Source organism: Spinacia oleracea, chromosome 1, assembly GCF_020520425.1.
Source record: "Spinacia oleracea cultivar Varoflay chromosome 1, BTI_SOV_V1, whole genome shotgun sequence".
Taxonomy (NCBI): domain Eukaryota; kingdom Viridiplantae; phylum Streptophyta; class Magnoliopsida; order Caryophyllales; family Amaranthaceae; genus Spinacia; species Spinacia oleracea.
Genome location: NC_079487.1, coordinates 11,761,589 through 11,784,486, shown reverse-complemented (window position 1 = coordinate 11,784,486; position 22,898 = coordinate 11,761,589). Strand labels below are relative to the sequence as shown.

At 36.3% G+C, this 22,898-nt stretch overlaps 3 protein-coding genes across 10 annotated transcripts; 2 read left to right on the top strand and 1 right to left on the bottom strand.

Moving 5' to 3' along the window:
• Window positions 1-6,159: 6,159 nt before the first annotated feature.
• LOC110791771 (uncharacterized) lies at window positions 6,160-9,716 on the top strand. Of its 7 annotated transcripts, none has more exons than XR_002534191.2 (7): window positions 6,163-6,501; window positions 6,918-7,035; window positions 7,559-7,665; window positions 7,859-8,093; window positions 8,849-8,941; window positions 9,027-9,125; window positions 9,378-9,716. XR_002534191.2 is itself a non-coding variant. In XM_056835027.1 (6 exons), the coding sequence occupies exons 2-4, from the start codon at window positions 7,560-7,562 to the stop codon at window positions 8,886-8,888; spliced, it is 381 nt and encodes a 126-aa protein (XP_056691005.1). In that variant the 5' UTR covers window positions 6,160-6,501; window position 7,559; the 3' UTR covers window positions 8,889-8,941; window positions 9,027-9,125; window positions 9,378-9,716. The 7 variants fall into 7 exon arrangements, 1 of the variants encoding a protein (XP_056691005.1); XR_002534189.2 differs by having other exon boundaries at window positions 6,164-6,501; window positions 7,559-7,777; XM_056835027.1 differs by lacking the exon at window positions 6,918-7,035 and having other exon boundaries at window positions 6,160-6,501.
• Window positions 9,717-13,857: 4,141 nt separating this feature from the next.
• Window positions 13,858-18,548, bottom strand: LOC130466263 (uncharacterized). 2 transcript variants are annotated; one of them, XM_056835024.1, is made up of 7 exons: window positions 18,115-18,548; window positions 17,813-18,022; window positions 17,482-17,574; window positions 17,124-17,261; window positions 14,862-15,584; window positions 14,479-14,742; window positions 13,858-14,196 (listed from the first exon to the last, which is right to left on the bottom strand). In XM_056835024.1, exons 5-7 carry the CDS (start codon window positions 15,408-15,410, stop codon window positions 14,053-14,055), a joined length of 957 nt encoding a protein of 318 aa, XP_056691002.1. In that variant the 5' UTR covers window positions 15,411-15,584; window positions 17,124-17,261; window positions 17,482-17,574; window positions 17,813-18,022; window positions 18,115-18,548; the 3' UTR covers window positions 13,858-14,052. The 2 variants fall into 2 exon arrangements, with proteins under 2 accessions (XP_056691002.1, XP_056691003.1); XM_056835025.1 differs by lacking the exons at window positions 17,482-17,574; window positions 17,813-18,022; window positions 18,115-18,548 and having other exon boundaries at window positions 17,124-17,384.
• A 2,146-nt stretch (window positions 18,549-20,694) lies between these two features.
• On the top strand, window positions 20,695-22,583 carry LOC130466264 (protein SEH1-like). Its single transcript, XM_056835026.1, has 5 exons — window positions 20,695-20,907; window positions 21,482-21,593; window positions 21,957-22,057; window positions 22,158-22,235; window positions 22,428-22,583. The coding sequence occupies exons 1-5, from the start codon at window positions 20,746-20,748 to the stop codon at window positions 22,527-22,529; spliced, it is 555 nt and encodes a 184-aa protein (XP_056691004.1). The 5' UTR covers window positions 20,695-20,745; the 3' UTR covers window positions 22,530-22,583.
• Window positions 22,584-22,898: the final 315 nt, after the last annotated feature.

Genomic DNA, 22,898 nt, shown 5'->3' with positions numbered 1-22,898 from the left:
ATTAGACTTAACATAGAATGCATACTTGGACCAAGGGCATTATTTCCTTCAACAACACGCCATCTAGGATCAATATTGTCAACCACATAAAAAACTTGCTTAGCTAGTGATGCTAGAATGAATGGCTCGTCACTGTCACTTAGTCGATCAAAGTTCACCAAGGTTAAACCCGGGAAAATTTCATCTTGCTTCACACCATTTTGGTTGTTAGCCCACTGACACCGAAAAACAGGGATCACAAAATAGGTATAATCAAGCTCCCATATTTCTTCGATAACACCATAATATGATTGTGTTGAATCAACCGGCCTTTTATCCTTAGCGCTTGCATAGACCCTAGATGATGCAACAACCTTTACTCCACTATTTTGCACTACACTCTTTTCATCTTGCCTTCTAGTGTAGAATGTGAACCCATTGATATCATATCCTTCAAAAGATCGAACACATAGTCGAGGACCTCGAGATAACCACTTGATCGTATCAGAAACATCATGGTCTTGTTTCTTTCCAACTTCCTTCTTAAACCATTCAATAAATGTGCGATTATGTTCCCGCATCAACGCTCTTTCCTTCAACTTAGGATTACAATGTTGCAATTCAAGCAGATGCTTTTCTAAATAAGGATGAACCTCTGTAAGATGCTGCAACACACAAATATGTGCCTTCTTCTTCCTCTCCGATGGAGGAGATATCACATTTTTACCAATTACTCCCTCCCCTGCGAGCCTACCAACATGTCGAGATTTTGGAAGTCCTATTGGTTCAAGGCTTGACAAAAACTCAGCTAGATATCCAGAAATCTCTTCTTTAAGGACTCCCCGAATGATACTACCCTCTGGATTAGCCGGATTCCTTGCTTTGTCCTTTAAAGTCTTAAAAAATCTCTCAAAAGGATACATCCATCTTAAGAACACCGGACCACATAACTTGACTTCGCGAACTAAATGGACAATCAAATGCACCATTATATCAAAGAAAGAAGGCGGAAAATACATTTCAAATCGACATAGAGTTTCAACAACATCATTGTGCAAAGCATCCAAAGTCTCCGGATCAATCACCTTAGCACATATGGAATTGAAAAACAAACAAAGTTTTGTTATAACATGTCTCACGTGTTTCGGCAATATCCCACGAAGTGCAATTGGCAAAAATACATTAATCAGTGCATGACAATCATGAGACTTCATACCAATCAACCTAAGGTCTGAGAGAGACACTAGGCGCTTAACATTCGATGAATATCCCGAGGGAACCTTAATGCCATGTAAGCACTCACAAAACTTCTTCTTCTCCTTTCTCGACATTGTGTAACACGCTGGAGGCAGAAAGGTCTTTGTACCATCCTTTTTTTTAACAGGCCACAAATCTGGTCGAATATTCTTCTTTTTCATATCTTTCCGCACATTCTCATTGTCCTTGGTCTTTCCTGGTATGTTTAGCAAAGTCCCGATGATAGCATCGCACACATTTTTCTCAATGTGCATTACATCGAGACAATGCCTAACCGACAAATCTTTCCAGTAGGGAAGATCCCATAATGGAGACACTTTCTTCCATAAAACACCCTTTTTAGACTTGGACTTGAAGCACTTACCGTATTTGGTTTCAACATTTTTGATACGTTCATAAACTTGTGATCCTGTCAAAGGTGTACGAGCTACTCCTTCCTCGGTGAACCCATTGAATTCCTTCTTCTTCTTACGATAAGGATGATATCGACTAAGGTGCTTCCTGAAATCTGGGTAGATATTTTTCTTGAAATGATCCAACCGTGTGGGCTTCATGTCCTCTTCACATATAGGGCATGCTTGTTCTCCTTTGGTTTTGTACCCAGACAAGTTTCCATAGGCCGGAAAATCATTTATGGTACAGAAAACCATTGCCCGCAATGTAAAGTTTGAGTTGGTGTGAGCATCGAACATTGGAACACCTTCATTCCACAACAATTTCAAATCATCTATGAGTGGAGCGAGATACACATCTATATCATGTCCTGGCTGCTTAGGCCCTGAGATGAGGAGTGACAACATGATATACTTGCGTTTCATACACAACCATGGAGGAAGATTGTAAATTGCAAGAAGAACCGGCCAAGTGCTATGCTGACTACTCAGAGAGCCGTATGGATTCATCCCATCTGTACATAGAGCAAGTCTCAGATTTCTAACCTCCTTGCCAAATTCAGGATACTTCTTATCAATAGTTCTCCATTGAGGAGAATCAGCCGGATGTCTAAGGAATTCATCTTTCTTCCTCCCTTCCGCATGCCACCTCAGATACTTAGCATTCTTCTTTACGGAGAACAAGCGCTCAAACCTAGGTATGATCGGAAGATACCACAATACCTTGGCGGGCGGTCCCCTCTTAGCTGAATTGGCCCCTTTACGCTTGTAACGCGACATAGAACACGTTGGACACTTATCCAAATTTTCATACTCTTTTCTGTAAAGAATACAATCATTTGGGCAAGCATCTATCTTGACGGCCTCTAAGCCTAAGGGGTTCGTCAATTTGTTGGCATAATAGGCAGAGGTGGGAATGTCATTGCCATCGGGAAACCAAAGACCTAGTCGTTTCAATAATTTCGTGAAACTTTCTTCGGTCCAACCACTCTCCGCTTTCAAGTTGGAAAGTGATGCCACACATTCTAACAATTTGAATTTTGTACACCCAGGGTACAAAGGCGTCTCAGCAGCCTTTAATACCTGCTCGAGTATGTGAGGTCGTTCATTCAAGTGATCTTTCACCGCATCCATCATTTCATTTATTTCATTATCTTCTTGCTCATCATCATCCATCTCATTATTCTCAGAAATATCAGAATCACTCTCATCACTCTCATCACTCTCTGCCAGAACATCAAATTCATTCACACTAGAACTTGGACGATCAAGTATTTTCTCACCATGCCAAAACCAGACATGGTAATCTTGCTTAAACCCACGACGAAATAAATGATCCTCAATTTCATCAATATCAGCTAACCGCCTTACATTGTTACAATCACGGCAAGGACAATAGATCTTTGCGGCTTTCGTATTCCGTTGGTGTGCTAAAGCACATCTAAGGAACTCCTCAACCCCACTCAAGTATTCCACCGTAGTATGGTCACCGTACATCCAACGACGACTCATTTCTAATAACACAAGGTTTTACACAGAATTAGATAAATCAAGCCACAGATTCTTAATTTTGACACAAGAACTATACATCAGAAAAATGGTAAGACCTCATCTCAATTTTAAAACCAAACAAAACAGGAATATGTGTCAACATTAACATTTATTAGCTTCACATAAGATTTCACAGGAATAAACTAAAATCGATTTAAGTATAAACTAGCTTGGCATAAGATCTTTGTTCTCTAATGATGCAATCTTATCCAAAGATAAAATATCAGTAAAAACCATCCTCCAGTACTCAATCAATAGATCCCAGCGATGCTCATGTTTAGGTTTTAAATTAGTTACGAAACCCGCATTCAGTGTAAATAAACCCATTTGCACATTAGGTTAGCGGAATTGGGAGACTACACTTTGAAACACTAACAGGGTAGCAGAAAAAAGGCAACGTATTCACTTGGATTGGGTTCTGTTCGGGTTAATTCGGTTTATTACCTAAATTAAAATCCCAAAAAGTATCCCTCAATTGATTCATCAAATTAATCAATTAAAGGACATTTCTTTCCAGCATGTTTAGCTTAATTTCTTAATAAACCCAGCTCACTGTTAAACTCAAAATTTCGCACCAGGTTAACATAATTCATTACCCCTTCATCTAAAATAGAATCCCAATTGGAAAAAAAAACACAAATTTCCGCATCGATCATAATCCTCCAAAGAAATTCTAAACCCTAAAAAAACCAAAAATTTCCCGTACTTCAATCTATCAATGGAAGTACTAAATTGAACTCAAATACATTATAACCCCAAATCAATTTTGAATGAATCAACCTAAAAAGAAATCTTGAAGTAAATAATCCAGTGAAGGCCAGGTTTATTACCACCAAGTCATATACAAGTAACCTCGTAGATGTCATTTTAGCATAATATCAAGGCAATCTGGCAGACAGTCAGTCAGCTCTAAGTTTCAGAGAATAGTGATAAACAAAAGAAAGGAACCTCATAACCTACCTCTACAACGGGTGCTATAGCATTTGAGCCACTATTTCCTCCCTTCCCAACATCAAGTTGAATTGAGATGTTGGCCTGAGACAAATCCACCCCAAATTCAGTCGCTCCTGGGTAATTAAGTCTCTTTAGTAGTCTGTCCAATGCCAAAAGCCAGACATTAAATCAAATGGCATTTCACCAAAAGCCATGTAATCCAAAACAGACACAAGCAGGAATTCAAACAAAAAACAGGGGCAATTAGGTCGATGAACAAGGGAAATCAAACAAAAATGAAATGAAGTGGAAAATGCACGAGAAAAAAGAGGATTATTACCCAAGTAATTGCAAATAAAAACTAACCTAGCTTCACAAATCGATTGTGTGAAACAGATGGAGTCGCGCGAAGGTAGGAAAGACGACGGTGGGGAAACTCTCCTTTAGATGGTGGTGGTGGAGCCGCGCGGTGAGGAAGGTGGTGGTGGTGGTTATGGTGGTGGTGGAGTCGCGCGGTGAGGATAGGTATGCGTTGGAAGAGATGTGAAGTACGACGAGATCTAGCTTATCTGTTTGGCGGTGGTTTTAATTGATTTAAATTTAATGTGTGCCTATTGAGGCGGGCAAATAAAGGCCCCCTTCAACAGAAAGATCCTATTGAGGCGGGCAATTAAAAGCCCCCTTCAACAGCTTCTTTCTATTGAGGCGGGCTAGAAAAGCCCCCTTCAACAGCTTGTGTAGAAGCGAACACCACAAAAGCCCGCCTCAACCTGTTAGTAAAATATTTGACCCGCGTTGACTAAGTAGCTATTGAGGCGCGCTTATGTATGCCCCCCTCAACAAGGGGACTACAACAGGGGTTTTTTCCACTAGTGCTTGCACTGTTAGGATAACGAAATTTACTTTTAAGATAGGGGTCTTAGTAGCGTTACAAATTTATTGTTTATGAATTATACAATAAATTAATAGCTTATCTATGTATATTATTATTCTTTGATATCAACAGTATTTTACCAGCAGTCTACACCGAGTCACATGACCACATATCATAAGCTAGCCAGCAATTTCGATCTGGGGATAAAGATCGTAGTTACGTAGTACGTAGTACTTCTTTAAGAATTTGTTATAAGGGTCAATTATACTTCGTATATGACAAGTGACAATTGCTAGTGACAATATTAAATATTTCGGTTGAAAATAATGAAACTTAATTACTACTCCAAAATAGATGCGCGTTTATATGTGGTGATCAACCTTGACTCCATCACTACAATAAATTGTACAATTAACGACGGGAAATCCCGTCGCGAAAGGCCAATAACGTTGATTAACGACGGGATTTCCTGTCGCGAACCCGTCATAAAAGGGGGCCGTCATTAATAGAAAATCCCGTCGTAAAAGACATTTGCGACGGTTATTCCCGTCATTGTTTGGTTGTTAGCCCCGTCGTAAAAGGCTTTTACGACGGATTTTTTAACCCGTCATAATTAGGTTGTCGTTAAAGATACAAATTCTTGTAGTGCATATTAATTAAATTTGTTAAACCCGGACAGCCAGTCCATAATAAATTTGAAAGTTCAAAATTTTAATTTTTTTTTTCTGGCTAGTGATATACTCGTAAGTTTTTAGGACAATAATATAATATAATGATCTAAATCCTTTTCAAGTCCAAAAGTGATGGGCGACTTTGGACTACGCCCAACCTGACCCTTTTGTCTAAAAACGGACCTCTTTTTTGTTTAATTTCCAGCTGGGTCGTATATTACCTCTCCAAATATTGTCTCCCATAATCAGCGGCGGATCCAGGTGTTTGGGTGTGGTGTGTCACGACCCGCCAAAAACCTAATACAATAATGCCACAATGACTAGTGCATGAATATAAAAACACAAATTCTTATTTATAAGGGTTGTACAATAATTATTGTACACCAGAGTAAAAGCACTACAAAAAGCTGGGCCATCAACGACAACCCATTTATGACAGGCCCAAAACCCGTCGTTGATGGCGTAGTTTTTACGACGGGAAAGTTAAACCGTCATAACCCACCCACGAAAATTAAACCCAGGCTCTCTTATTTGCCCTCCTCCTTCATTTTGCTCCATCAAACAAGAGGGGAAGCCGACAAAGTTCTCAAAGCTTCAAACAAACAAACAAAGGCGACAAACTTCCTCTCTCACTCGGCGACTCGACTCCATCTTCACCGCAAGAGATTCTTAAAATTCCTCCATGAAAATCGAGTTTATTCAATCTTAATCGAGCCTTTTCAAGTTTAATTAAGCCAATACAGCTGCAAGTTAGAGAATATTTGAGTAAATATTGAAGGATGCAAGTTAGGTTTCCTCCAAATTGAAGATTCGAATATTGTTGCTTGCAGATTCGTATTATCAGGTATATAATTTCACTCTTTTATTATCCTTTTTAGTTGCTTTAATTTGATTTGTTGCTTCAATTTGATTTGTTGAGTATGATGCGGTTTATTTCCTGTTTATGATAATGAAATTATGTTTGATTTTTCTGAGAATCTATAATACGGTTTATTTCATGTTTATGACAATGAAATTATGTTTGATTTTCCCTGAGAATCTATAATTTGAATTTGATTTTTGTGAGAATCTCAGTCATAATAATTAATTAGCTACTGATTCAAACAAGTTGCATTTATCTACTTAGTGTGCTTAAATTGGGAATTCCTTTGCATTTACAATACTTAAGTGATTCCTATGCTTCTCTAATAACCTTCTAACTGAATCCACAATTCCAAAACCATGATTGTCAAGCTTCTTATCTACCTTTGATTTGGCTAGATTACTCTGGATGCTTCTGGACTTGATTGTAGCTGACTGCAGAAGCTTGCAAGTCTGCGCAAGCTGTTGCTTGAGCTGATTGTTGAGCTTGAGTTTGCTGCAGCAACTTTTGAGGGCGGTAAGGCTATCTTGCAAGCACTTAATGATATGCTAGGAGTGTTGTTTTATGTTTTTATGGAGTATCATGCATTTCCTCTGTAACCCGTACAAGATCAAAGTGTGTGACAGAAGTGTGTTATCATGCGAGTTCATAAAAAATATCTTTATTTGGTGACCACACCTTAGGCTTTATGTAACTAGTTTGGAGCCTTGTCTTGTTTTTAGGTCATGATGGTAACAGTTTAGTTCTGTTCCTGTGACAGTGGTCAGTATAAAACAAAGTAATTGATACTTTTATTGTTTGGTGTAGTAGAATTTATTGTAGGGTATCACCTGCTCGCATGGTTAACTAAATGTTAATAGTAGGTTTTCATGTTAATAAACCGAATCAATATTTGATTATATGGCTTTCTATGCTGCTATTATCTAGGCGGGTTGGATAAATGCTGATTATTTCTTTGTGCTAATGCAACAATAGTAACAAATGTCCATATGTTGCTCTCAATCTGTTTTGAATGTCTCTTTTATGCATAATGTCGTAGGATGGATGAGGCGTTTCAGTTAAATGAGTCCAAACGATTTCTGCCAGAGTGGCTTCCACATGTTTCCTTTGAGAAAGGTGGTAAGATCTGTAATGCAATTGGAGAAGGTGAGACCATAACTGTTGATAAAAGTGAGATAAAAAGGAGGCAAAAACAGAAAACAAGTGGAAGTTCCAAGAGAAGTAGAACCTAAAACGATCAAGTGTCATTTGTAAATAAGTAATATAAGTATACACCTTTTGTTTGTATTAAATTCTTTCAATATACATATTATTAACTGTTCTTTTGGTAATATTGCAGAACAATATGGCCCAGGATATGCTGTTCGAAGACGACTTGGACAGTCTCTTACAAGGTCAGCTGGGAAGAAACTTCGGGTAGCGTTTTATGAAGGTCGAGTAGTGGGTGATGATGGAAATGAATTCACAAGGTATATTGGGAAAATTGTTCGTAACCCCAATTTGTGTCCCGTGAGAGTTCACAAATGGGAAGATTTGGACTCAGATAATGTAAACATATGTGAGCTGTTTTACAGGTATGGATATTTGCTGGTGTTGTTTTTTTTGTTTTACTGAAACACTGGATATTTGCTACCATCAGCCTTCCGTATGTTCTGCCTGAGTTCATTAATCATGTACATGTGCACATAATTTTACCTTCTCCAGGAAGAAGTCAAAGCCTGAATTCATTGGTCATGTTTTCTTAAATACAGTTAGATACTTTGGTTTTGCTACATTACAACATCTAGAAATATAAAAATTCTCTCTTGCATAATTCATAGAATTAAGTTCTGGTTTAAGACTCGCACATCCTATTATTTCTTTTGGATTTTTCCTTAAAAAGTGAGAGGTAGTTAACACCAGTAGGGCATGTAAAGGTAAACCTTTTGAGCTAGCTTCTGATATTCCAAGATACATCCTTTCTGGAGAAAGGTGTTTCACACCAGAGTTTGAGAAAATTATCATTCATAAACACGAACTTTTGAAATTTGAATCCGGAAGACTTTTCAATACATCCAGATTGATAGAAGGTAGATACATGGAATTCTTAGTTAGGGCTTGGGATCACAGAGCTGATCTGGTTACATCAACTACTGTAGATGATACAATAAAAAGATTGATGACATTTTTCCCATGTTTCCTTCTACAATTGGACTCCATTGACAACAACATTATTACCACTGCTCTGACTATTATTGCATTATATTCAGACTCAGATTTGTATGGTAATGCTGTAATTTTTATGCCAATGATACATTAATTCATGCTTTGTTTCATCATTGTATTTCAGAAAATCGGTGGGAAAAATTCTGAAAACAGAGGTGGAGTAACCATGCCACAGTGTACGGGAAGTAAGCCATTTCGACAAATAAAGTATGACATGGTAATATGACATCCATACGAAAATAATGTTTACATGAATTACTTTGTTTTCTAGAAGTGTGATATATTGATTGAATTTTTTGTAGGGTTGAAGTTCTGGAAATCCTCCAAGTTTTGAGAAGTTTTGGTTCGACACTCACAAAACAGGAAATATCTTAGACAAGCCCGAAACTGTGGAAAAACATGTAAGTTTATCTTACTTCCTCTCTGTTTTTTAAGTTCCATAAGTGGAGTTTTCTAAGTTCCATAAGTGGGTTTTGAAACTGTGAAACCCATAAAATCTCCACATTTTATTTTAATCAAATTTTGTCTTGGTTTGAAACACATAACTTGTTTCACTTTCTGCTGAATGCGAAGGAAAGATCTTTTACAAATCAACTACATTTTGCATTAATTGACTTGGTCGACTAATGTTGGGTTCTGTTTGTCTACATCAGGTATTTTGTGACAATTATTTGGATGGTGGATATCATTTCTACTGGCTTCCTTGCTGACTGCTCTCAAGTTAAGTGGTGTTGCTGATATGCTTCCTTGCTGACTGCTCTGCTAATTAAATTACCTCATTTCTATTTGCCGACTCTTCTCTGTTGTAGACAAGTCAGTTTGAATTTTTATATAATTAGTCATCAGATAAACTGGAATTTTTAGATAATTAGGCATCAGACAATTGATTTGGATTTTTTGTATTGAACTGGGGTTGTGTTGTTTTCATTGATTTGTATGCAATGATGATGGTATTACTATAATGTAGAAATCAATGATATATCTTTGGGATATGTAGCAGGTGCAGCTAAACAAGCAGATTCATATAAGAATCAATATCATTGTCTTTTCCGACGGGTTAGTCTGTCATAGTTGCTAATTGGCTTTTGCGACGGGAGGTTAGCCCGTCGTGTTTTGCCTTTTGCGACGGGATTTTCTCCTGTCATAATAGGTTTTTTACGACGGGAATTTTTCCCGTCACAATAAGCTTTTGCTACGGGGTCATGACGGGATATAGGGATGGCAATGGGTCCAAGACCCGATCCAGATCCAGTTGGACCCGGTCCATTTTTAAGGGTCTGGGTCCAAAAAAATTAGACCCTGTGGATCTGGGGCGGATCTGGGTCTTTGTTCAATGGGGCGGGTTTGGGTCCGGGTCCAAGAATTAAAGATCCAGATCCGGTCCAGATCCGACCCACAGACCCATATATATAATTTTTTTTTAAAAAAAATTAAAATTAAAATATAATTCAATCTTTACGTGCTAAACTTTATTAAGTTCTTATGATACTAAACTATTTAAAAATTGTTTGACGTGACATATACATAATAATATTAGAAACTTTAAATACTTATTGTATTACAGGGTTAATATGATTTTTTTTCATAAACAAAATTAACGAATATTCCATATTTAGTGGTTTTATTAAAGCAACGTTACGTTTACATACAAAAAATGGGAGAAAAAATTACGTAATATAAGAAAAATGAGGGACAAATTTTTTTTTGAAAAGAAATACGCCTAGACCCATTTAGGATCCAGATCCGACCCTAGACCCATTAGACCCAGTGGATCTGGGTCTGGATCTGATTTTTTTGGACCCAGCGGATCTGGGTCGGATCTGGATCCACCTCTTAAAAAGCGGGTCTGGGTCTGGATCTTGTCGGACCCGGTCCAGATCCGACCCATTGCCATCCCTAACGGGATAGTCAATTACGACGGCCCCCTTTCATGACGGGCTTGTGACGGGAAATCCCGTCATAATAGGTCTTTTATGACGGGTCAACGACGGGATTTCCCGTCATAAATAGATCCTTTTCTTGTAGTGAAGTTAACTCAAAATGCTTAAAAGTTATGCTTATATATGTAAAAGTTATCTATTTTTTAGTGATAAATTTTTTTATTTTAATAAAACTTATTTCATCAAAATCATAATAATGTATAAAATTAATCATTTAATCCTTTAAAATGTTTATCTATCAATTTTTTTTTGCTAATATAAAAGTTAATCAAAACTAGGTTAAAGTTACAAAAAAATGGGTTAAAGTTATCTTGGTGTACAATAAATTTATTGTATACCTTATGCGCGCAAGACCTTTTGATATAAAAAAACAATCCCAAAAGTGATAAATATCAAATTTACAACCGAATAATTACTTGATTTTCTAATCCTAAACACCATTTTATTTTGTGGCTGACTATGTTTGAGAGGTTGCAGACAACACAACGGTTACACCACCTAAGGTTAGCGACTATGATCTATGTACTACTTCCTCCGTCCCAGAATACTTACAACGGTTTGACCGGCATGTAGTTTAAGGCAATTTAATAGACTTTTTATTTGATTAGGTGGTACTCCCTCCATTTCGAAATAATGGGGACGGTTTCCTTAAATGAGTTTTTTTAAAATAATAAGGACAATGTGCTGTATTAATTTGGTATATGACTCATCATATTTAATGAATTCAAACTACACTTTTTTCCACTTTACTTATAACTTTCCACTCAATCTACTTTTATATATTCTCTTTTTGGTCATAACTTTCCACCCAACTTATATTTTTATTCTTCTTTTCTTACAGCACTCCACTCAACCTAATTTTTAATTATTCTTTTCTTACAACATTTCATTTTTCCCATATTTATTTCTTACATTCCAATCATTTATCTTGATTGTTGTGAAATGCATAAGTGTCCCCATTATTTCGAAACGGAGGTAGTAGTTGATATTTGATATTTTTTAATATAGTTAGTGGAAAATGTGTCAATATTTTGAGGGTGGTGGGGGTAAGGAGTGAATTTTTTTAATGTTTTTTAGATGTTAGGAATACAAGTGTGATCTTAGTTAAGTGAGAGAAACAATATAAAATTAGAAAAATATCTCATTTACAGAAACGATGCAAGTATTCCTAGACGAATTTATAAGGAAAGAGGTGCAACTATTCTGGGACGAAGGAGTATTTGTGATAAGGAGGTGGAGTCACACAAACACCTTTTTTTTCAACTATGAATTTACAGCAAGAAAATCATTCAAGAAGTTAAAGTTTGGTTGCAGATTAATGTTGTAACTACTGAGTTCTTTGATATTCTTCGACGGATAAACAAGCACTACAAGAATCATTTGCAAGTTTGCAACTAGGGCGATTTTTTAATTGATATTCCAGTAGGAACACACACAAGAGGGGGGGGGGTGAATTGTAATTCGAACTTTGATAGGGTTTCTTTCGAAACCAAGGAACAGTAAAGAAACTGAGAGCAAGAAAGACTAAAATGATAATTGTGAGAACTTTCTTGACACTAATCAAGAAGAGAATTTCTTTTATTATAGTAATGCCTCGATTACAATAACTCTCCAACACAAGTTTCTCTAGCTCTAACTCGTGTTCCTCACAGTAATCTACTCAGATTACAACTCTATCTCTTTCACTCTCTCTCAGACTTAAACTCTAAGTCTTTACAGGATAACTCTATCCTCACTAATACAAAATACAATTCGTGTTTAGATAACTCTAGATATTAATGATGCTTTTGTGTAAATATAAGGAACTTAGGAACTTTGAATTAACTAGGACACAAACTGTTTTAGAAAATCTTTGATAAATACGTTTTTAGGAAAGCAAAAACTCTTAGAATGTTTGTATACTTTTCCAGAAAACATATTTGCCCTTTTATAGGTTTATCCCTAGGGTTAGTTCCCTTCAAAACCTCAACTGCTAACTGCCAGCACTTTGATCTTCACGTCCCTTGTCTCGAGGAACAAGGGGAAGACCACTTCCCACGTTTTAGCTACAAAGCAGTTAGTGGTTTGACTCAATCAAACCCTAAAAGATTTCCCTCAAAACAGATTTTATTTATTTACAAAAACTAAGGAGAATTATTAGGAAAATAAGTTTTGATAAAATAAAACGTGAATCTATTTTTAAAAACTTATTTTTATTTAATTACTTGTTTTCCATAAAAATTTCTTCCACTAAAATAAATGGCCTAATTAAATCACAAGTTCCTTGAGTACCCTTTATACCTTTTGCATAATTAATATTTACATAAAATTCTAAGTACAGTAGACTACCTAGACTTTTATGTCTTCCCTTTGTCTGGAACTTGCAACTCAGAAGCTTCAGACGTTCCAGCTCTGGAACAATGATGAGTTCCTCTCTGGCTATCATAGAAACTCGTGGCCATGAGTCTGTAATTGTTCTTGTGGGCATATAAAACTCTTGATATGTAAAATGTGTTGCTCCTCTTGTGACTTCAAACTAGAACAGATACAACTTCCAGCTCAGGAACTCCAGTGGCCGTTCCAAGTGTAAATCAGGAACTTTAACATCTGATTCAAGTTCCTATCCTAATAGGAACTTGGGCACTTACCTGTCTAAAGTCATTAGCAACCACAATCAGGAAGTTTGCAATATGTGTGTGTCACACTACTACAAAAACAGGCTAAGAAACCATACAAAATAGACTTAAGAGACCAAAAAATGTATGGTATATATCTCAATGGTCTCTTAGCATAAGAAACCATGCTTTTGGTGTGGTTAGTAAGATTAAACAAAAAACATCATACTTCTAATAAATATGGTTTCTTAGGTGTGATTCTGGTTGTAGAAAATAATTAGGTAAGAGATGAGTTTTCTTAGAAATGTGGTCTCTTATGTTAGCGGAAGAAACCACTTATTTCAGAAATATGGTGTCTTATGTTGGGGGGAGAAATCATGTATTTCAGAAATGTGGTGTCTTATGTTATGGGTGGAGCTCGTTATAAGAGACCACCTATATGAAATATGTGGTTTCTTTGCTCCTTTTTTTCAATAATATTTTGCACATTAAATTTCCTACCCTGCACAATTTTCGGTACATGTACCTGCCACAAAAAATTATACTTGCAATATTCACTAATTAATAAATACAATCCAACAAATCCAAAATCATGGGCTAACAACCATAAGAATTGAATTTTGTCGCAGTTATCCAAATCAGTAATTAAACTAGTGTACCTAATTAAACATCCTCCAAAATTCCTTACAATAATCACACAAAAAAGGTATTTCTTCTACAATTCCATGTAAATACGTTCCTAAAACATTTTTTCTTACTAAAATATGAATATCCAAAATATTTAGCTATAAAAGTCATTCTTGATCAACATCCATGCACTCATTTTCTCCGACTTCTTGATTGTTGACTTGCATATGCTTCAAAACATAAGTTACCAAATTGTCTCGTATCTCATCAACCATTTCTTGAGAATAAGTGGCAGGAACCCGAGGAAAGTACTACAAAACAATTAGAAATGAAATGATTAAAATTGGTCTATGTTTATATAATCAATCTATTCAATTAAAATGTATCTTTACTCAATTATACTACTTACTGTTAAAAAAACACATTCTACATATACTCCGTATTATATAAATGGGCCAAATTACCCGATTGGTATAAAAAAAGAAGAGTTTAATGTGGCTAGAGTTTTTTTCAATACCAATTTGGTGTAAACTCTTGTTTTTTTTATACTAATTTGGTAATTTGGCCTATATAAATGCATAAAGTGTGCATACCTTTTTCTTTGGAAAAATCAAGTTTGTTGGCCATGGAACAAAAGTATCCTTCGCTTCACAAACGAATAAGAACCCCGACACAGGACATGGTAGTAGTGCAGTCGGATCGACATCGTCAGTTATGGAGACCCGGCGGTTTTCAGAGGACACATCAAAAAAGTGATTCTTCACCACTATTTTTTCTCCCGGTATGTAAACTTGTCCAATTGCAACAATCTTGATTTTTTTGTTATCCTCGATCGCCAAGCAACAATCATGCATACCCTTTTTTATTAAACACAAAGAAATGCATTTGGTAAGAGAATAATGCAAAGAGGATCATAAAGGTTAATATTTCCTTTTAACAGAAATATTACATTTGAAAATCACAGATGCAACAATACCTCAGGCAGATCAGGAAGGTCACTAAGTGACAAAGGGTCATATGTCTCTGGCCAATCAACACTAGAGTGCATGTTTTGCGGAGATTGAAGTTGATCGGGCCAAGAAACACGGTAAGGTTCCTGCTCTAACTCCTTCTCTAGCTGATCTGGCTCCTTCTGTTGAGCTATAGGTCGAGTTTCCCGATGACCTTCAGGACTGTTGACAACTTGTCCCTGACCACTAATACCACCAGTTAGTAGTTGGGTAAAAAAACCATGATTGTTCCCTGAGTTATCTAAATTAGAAGTTTGAGCACCACTCAACCCTTGATCACCAAAACTCTGTGAGTGGCCATGAATACCATCAAATTGTACATTGTTGTAGTCACTTAAATGATTAATTTGACCACCAACATCACCAAGTTGACGGCCAACACCAATACTTTGTAATTGTTGTAATTGCTTCACTTGCTCTGGGTTAAGGATTGTTGCCAAACAAGACATTACAAGATTCTGTTGGTTTCTCATTGCCCCCATCTCCGACCTCAAAGATGTGATTTGGGAAAGCATATGGCTAGGTGGTATTGGTTTGTTATACCCAAAATACTGCTTATTTGTGATACCAGACCCAACACCTCTTACACATCCACCACGCTCTTTCTTTTTCAGTGCTCTTGCCAAAATATCATCACGACGACTATGAAAAATAACTTCACCTCTTTCTGCCCGAGCTTTCAAATCATTCTGACATCAATAAAGAGCAACCAAACCAAATAAATGTAGGGTATGATAACAACAAAAGTTTATATAATCATATGCATAATAAAAAAACAAGCAGACTTGGAGAACAAGAGTTCATCATAAATTTGATCAGCTCACAAACTTGTTTATACTGCTTATTTGTGATACCAGACCCAACACAAGTTTATTCTGCCATTTTTTGTCAAATTTGATCAGCTCATAAACCATTAAACCAAACCAGATCAGCTCATAAACTAGATGAATCATACTAAATCATGTGAAGAGAACAAGACTTATGCTATGTTCGCAAAGATAATGCATTTAGAATATGTGAAACATCTAAGGGATACGACTTACGACAATGTAACAACTAGTCGATTCGTACATTTAAGAGGGAGTGTAGCCGTGTAGGTAGTCGGTAAAGACTGACGTATTTAAAACTGAATTATTCATCCTAAATATTAATCAACACCTCAAAAAAAATAGAATTATCCATGACAATAAAGGTGGGTGTAACTGATTAGGGTTATTTGCTGATAGGAGATTTTGTGATCTGTTTTAGCCTTATAGGAAATAATATTATTGCTGTATAGATTTTCATTATGGTGCATTTGTTTATTGTTCTTTAGTCTGGCTTAAAAGAGTTAGCATAGATTGGTAGCCTCTCTAGTTATGTAGACCGATCATTATGCAGGTTTCTGCTGCCTGAGATGTCTCTTCTGCCTGATCGTTGCAATCAATTACTGCAGTTTCCTTATATCTCTTTTGCTTTTACAAAAGAGGTTTCCTGCACAGATTACTTTTTTTTCCTGGTGCTATCCACACTTATAGTCAACTAAGTTCCAGAGTCCCACGTGCAACCTTGTGGAGTTTTATAGTGGAATCAACTGTCTAGGATTCAGGAAGTGAATGTATTCAGGAAACCCTTTCCCCTCTTTTATCTTTTTTGGTTTCTTGTGGATGAAATGGAGCATACACGTGCACGGAGAGGTATGTTCAAGTGTTCAACTAATCTGGAACAAAAATATGATAGGCACTAGATTTTTCTCTGACTTGGTCCATGACTGAAAAGTTTGTGGCTTAGAAGTATCAAACTAATATACTGAAAGAAGTTTTGGACTTATCAAAGTTTCTATCTTCTATTGCATTAATAAACTCTAAGTGGGATTACTTGGTATGATCATATTGAAATTACAGTCATGACTTGAATTCTATTGAAATTCGCCTAATTGTGAGTCCTCTATTCGTCGTTTTGATAATGCTAGATAAAGAACCAGGGGGGATATAACTAAACCCAAGCTTAGATAACTATACTTCCCCCTGTGAAGATGTACCTCTAATTTCAGATAAGGCCTTCCAAGCTTAGATAACTATACTTCCCCAACCAAGTGAATAAACACAGTAATAGAGATGAAGGAAATTAAGTAATTAAACAATATCAGAAATTGTCCCACCCAAAAAGAATCAAAGCAGACAAAGCCATAACTATTTTGGTAATAAATTGTGTGCAACTATTTTTTTGTTGCCAAGAAAAATACTTACAATTACATTAGCGGTCACTTGATCAATTGGGTTATTGAATATGTATATTCCGTTTTTCACAACTGCATGAGCTCGTAACCAAGCCTCGTGTCTGGGAATCTGATCGACATGGATCCCTTTCGCCAGAAATTCTTTTGCCTGGCATTTACAATGAATAAATTATTAAGTCATTGATAGATGGTGGATAGACAATTAGTACACACTAGAAGTCTTAATATTCATCAAACCGAAAAGAAACTTAATGAATACATGTTATAGATTGACCCCACATGGCTTAAATTAGTTATTATGACCTGACACAAACACCACACTAAATCAAGAAATAGCTATAATACTATAGTTCAAAACTCAAACTTACTATCTCGTCTCTATAATATTGGTACCCAAGTCAGCCACCTCGATAGCTTGACGTCTTAAGATTTGACCGTTGTCGACCTTTTTCACTCTTCTCCTTTAAAAAAAAATATGGTTCACAGTTAGTAGAAGCACATATCTAATTGTTTTAAAATTATATACATTGAGAAGGAAATGTTGGGAAGGAAATTACGGTTCTCAGTTGATATGTCAACTAGTACTACACTTCTTCTAAAAATAAACATAGGAAATATTTATATTACTGTTGTCAGGTGTACCTATTATGAAAGTCAATATATTTCTTACTTTAAAAAAAAATGATAATCAAATAATACCTTAAACTCATCAGAAGTACTCCATGTAACAAACTTGTCCCAAATTGCTTGATATATCCAAGGATATTTGACAGGTGGCTTCTTTCTTAGCCTTCCAGTTTTTTTATGGTACATCCACTTTTTTCTTAGCCTAGTCTTGAAAGCTCTCCATCGATTATCAGCTTGCCTCAAGATATATTCTTTGCGCTCTTCTAACACTATGAACCCTTTCTGCATCATTCAACATTGTTACCACAAATTATTATTAACACTGTATAAAGTTTAAGTTGTTAACATGCACTAATTAGGTAGTATGTATTTACCTTAACCGATTCAAACACTACATTTTGGACTTCTCTAGGAACATCCTTCCATGTTTTATAGGTGATGCATATTCTTTCACGAGCAATTACACCGAGATATGTGGAAAAGGTATCTTTATGATCTCCGCATGGTATTTTTGTAACTTGATCCCACTCTAAAGGGATTTTATGCCCTTTTTTAATTGAATCCCCCACCTCAGCAAGTACAGTTCGACCCCTCTCATCCTCACGCCTAGTTTGTTCAACATCAGAATCATCTCCATCTTCATCTTCATTTGTTACATCATTCTGAGGTGGGTGTACTCGATGTATCTTTCTAGCCATGATCCTACAAAAATGAAATATTTATAAGTTAAGAACTTTGAATTAAGCAAGAATCCTGAAGTATGTATATAGTATGGATAAGCAATGAGATATTATTTTTAGTGAAAACCTGCATAACAAACATAATATCTATTAAAAGTATGCATAATAAAACATAAGAGCGTGTTGCTAAAATTACAATCATAGGTTTCACGTACCAAAATAGTAATATAAAACATGTTTGAGGTTGGCCAGGGTGTGAGGATTGTGTACAAGAAAGCATGTCCTATGTGTGAGAGAAAACTTTAGAAAACTTGAGAGATAAAAAGTGGGGGAGATTCAAAAAATTAGATCCATTTGTCATTTTATCACACCTCATTTTTTTTCCGACGACGTTTCTTAGATGCACCCTCATCATCACTTTTACAAACTTCTATCCCTTCTTCGTGATCAACACGTACATATGTCGATGAATCATCAAAACAATCATCCTCAACGTGACCCACCTTGGTGTTAGGGTTTTCCTCACTAGTAGAAAAAACCCCTGTTGCAGCCCCCTTGTTGCAGCGTACATGTATTAATACGCTTCAATAACCAGTCGGTCAACGCGGGTCAAACCTTTTAAAGGGTTGTTGCAGCGTACAATTTAATTGTTCCCTGCAAAAAAGTTTGTTGCAGCGTACAATTTAAAAGCCCCCTGCAATAACCTATTTTTGTCGCAGCGTACATTTAAAAGCCCCCTGCAATAGCCCGGGTCAAAAAAAAATTTGCTGCAATATTAAAATTTCATTTCTCGCGCTTAACTCCCCTCTTCTTCCCTTACCTTTTCCTGCGTAGTCCCCAAAAAAAAACCCTTCCTGCGTCGCCATAGCTTACTCGTCGGTGGTTCTGGCCTCCTCGCCAGTCGCCACCTTTATTCGAAACCCTCTCCTCTTCCAAGAAAAACCACGAGCAGCTAGTGAGCTACCAGCCTACCCTCTCAGTCCTCCCATCTTCAATTCTCTGAACCTGTACCTTTCTTTCACGAAAGCCGGCCACCAAGGGTAAGACGGATTTGTAATCTCGAAATTCTGCCGCGTTCACCACCGTCTCACCACCTTCCAATGGAGATCCAATTGGGTTCAACTACCACCGTTTCTCACCAATCGCGTTTCTCACCACCACCACCACCGCCCGTTTTTCTTCAAATTTAAGTGAATTTATGCACTACGGAGGTATATATCTCTATTCAATTTAAGATTCGGCTTATTCAATTTTTGTAAAATTGAATTAACTATTTTCCCCCAAATTTTAGGGTTTTGGCTCCATTTTATTTTTTAATCGAAAGAGGGAACGATCTACTAAGCTAGGGTTTCCTTTTTTCCTCTTTCGTTCAGAATTAGGGATTTGAGGACGCTTAATTATCAGGATTTCATCCGCAAACTCTGCACTTAGATTTTGGGATATGGGTTGAGGTTGATTCTTTTTGGTTATGCTACTGCTCTTTAAGTATAGGCATCGGTATGCTTTTCTTATTTGTTCTTTAAGATTTACATAATTTTTAGTGTTGATTGAAGTTGGATTTGCTGATTGTTAGAGGTTTTAGTAATCTTGTATGATATAGTAATTTATGGCAGATATGAACTATTTAAGTTTTGTTAACCATCATTTTGCCTTTAATCTCTTTGAAGAAGTTAAAATAAAATAAGACTTAAAGTTTTAGTTAGGGAACGATTAGAGCTGAGAAATACCATGTTTATCAAGTAATACTGTCATTTGATGGGAATTAGGATGTTCACTTCATATTATTAGAAGAATTGAATCCATCTTTACTAAAATTCTTCTTTCATTGAGATGTTAATGTCTCAGGATTGAATATAGCTTTGCAATTTCACTACAATAGTATAGATTTGTGATAATTTGGGTTTCATTGTTCAACACCAGCAAAGCAAATGGAGAGGCGTCGAGATTAGGTTTCAGAAATTGATGGTGTTTTTAATGATTAAATAAGACAGCTGGTGTTGGAAATGCTGCTGGAGTTGGAACTCATTCCTGTACTGAATGTGTTTCTGAATGTGCTGCTAAATGTATGCTTCTCTTCTTTCTTCTTCAAGATTTGTATTATTACATGGTTTACATAGTTTTTAGTATTATATTGAGGTTAGTGGATGTTTGAGGTTTTTTGTTATTCTTATATGACATACTGATTGTTAAGTAGATATGAACTAATTAAGTTGCTAACTTTTTGACACCAGACCATACACAGCTCAAGTCAACAATGGCCCATGTTGACCTAACAACTGCAAACAGTATCCAACAAACTCACTCCCAACTGAGAAAGAGAAAGCAATGGAGAAAACGGTGGCGACATTGGAGAAAGGAACAGTATGCTCAGCTTGGAATTACAGCGCTCAAAGATTAGCTACTGGTTCAATCAATGGTCTTCTCACCATCTTCGATTCTCCTGACCCTGCTTCCTCTTCTCCCTTCTCTCCTTCTTCCTCTTTTCAGGTCTGCTCCTCCTTATTTTCCCAATCAATTGCAATTTTTTTTTTGGAGACAAATTCATTTCTTAATTGCCCATCTTTGTGTTTATACTATAATGTATGATATTTTCAGTTAAATATACAATCTTTTATTTGCTGAACTTTATTTCTTTCTAGTAGTATGTTTGTTGTTCTATGTATGAAACAATTTAATTTATGATGGAAGTTTGTGAATGTTGGTTACTTGATACTATGGCGCATGGTGATCTTTCCGATTTTAAAAATGTTAACAATTATTAATCTTAGAGCTGTCAAATTGGTGTTTTGGTCGGATTGTGTGTTCGTCGAATCATCCCCGGTAGATCATCTAAGGTCCGGTAGCTCTAATTATAATGTATGTGAGATTTTGATGTAATTCCGAATTATGATTCAATTTAACATTTTTCAGTGTATCAATATTTGGGGGTTTATCAAAATTATGTTGAGTTTTTGAGAATTAAGTTGGAGGGTATATATCTAATTTCTTCCATTGAAGCTTCTGAAGTAGTATGATGCAACTTTCATGTGACAATTAACATGAGATTAGATTGTGGTTTTAGGTGCATGAGGGTAGCATTGTGAAGGTGGCATGGGTTCCTCCAGAGTATGGAGATGCCATCGCGTGTATTTTGGATGATGGGACGTTATCATTATGGGAAGAAGTTACAGGAGGTAACACTAACTCAAACCTCTTGTTACATTCATACAAAGCAATCATTTCTGCACATGTCAATTTACACCATATTGTCTTTTCTATAATGACTGTACTTCCCTTCTTAAGAATGAGTTGTGAAATTGTATGCTCGTGTAAGCTTTCTAGCCGAGAGAATTATGTTGCCAACTACTTTCAGATCTCCGCATTACAAGTAGAGTAATGATTTACAAATCTTATGCTACCCTTTTGGCCTTTACCCTAATGACTACTAGTAATAAGTAAGACATTGATTTCAGAATTGATACGAGAGTGGTGTTATTGGTGTATGGTTACGAATGATTTAAAAATCTAAAACATTTGCGCTTCCCTTTTCCATTCAGAGGGGCAATCACTTCAGTGGAAGATCTGTACCAAGTTTCAGAATAAAAGTGCCCGTGTATTAGATATTCAATTTGGAGGATCCTCTACTTGTTTGAAGTTGGTAAGTGTTAGATAATAAAAAACTTGCTGAATGTGTTCTTCTTGGTGCATGGTGAAATCCTCTGACTTTATAATTGTGTCATGCATTTCTTTGCTTGTAGGTTGTTGCATATTCAGATGGGTATGCCAAAGTCTATGAGCTCCAAAATCCTTTGGAACTGAACACTTGGCAACTTCAGGTATATTTCCTGCTTGAATAATTGAATAAAAAAATTTAAATGCTCCATTAACTTGATGCCTACTTATCTAAGGAGCTTTCGTTTAGTTAGAGTATCTGTAATAGTCGGAGCCCTCTGCAGCTGCTCTTGTAACTTATTAAGTACAAGTTCGGATTTCTGTTAACAAACTTCTATTGTCAAATTGTGGTGTAGGCCGAGTTCCAGAATGTCATTGACTCTGTATCTAAATTTGCGAAAGCTTCATGCTTATCAGCATCCATTTCATGGATTCCACAAATAGGTGAAAGCCAGTAATTGAGCTTCGTTCTGGGATTCAATTCAGATATACCACAACTCAATTCTTCCAAGGTATTGTTGAGTCCAATAAGTTTTGCTGAGTATTCTAACTTTTCTTTTTCTTTTTCGTTCACATGCCCTTATAGCATTGGTAGTTATGTTGTTCTAGGCCTTCTAGCGTATATATAGAGAGAGTATACATGTGATTCGCCCTCTTCTATCACTTTTCATTGTGTGTGGTTGCTGTAACTGACCTTTGCCTTTTTTGCGTATGCTTTAACGTTTATTCTTAGTTACTGATATCACTCTTTATGCCACTTTGTTTTCCTCTCCCGGGATTTAATTATTGCTACTAAAGTAGTAATACTCCTCTAGTGCTCCTCTCGT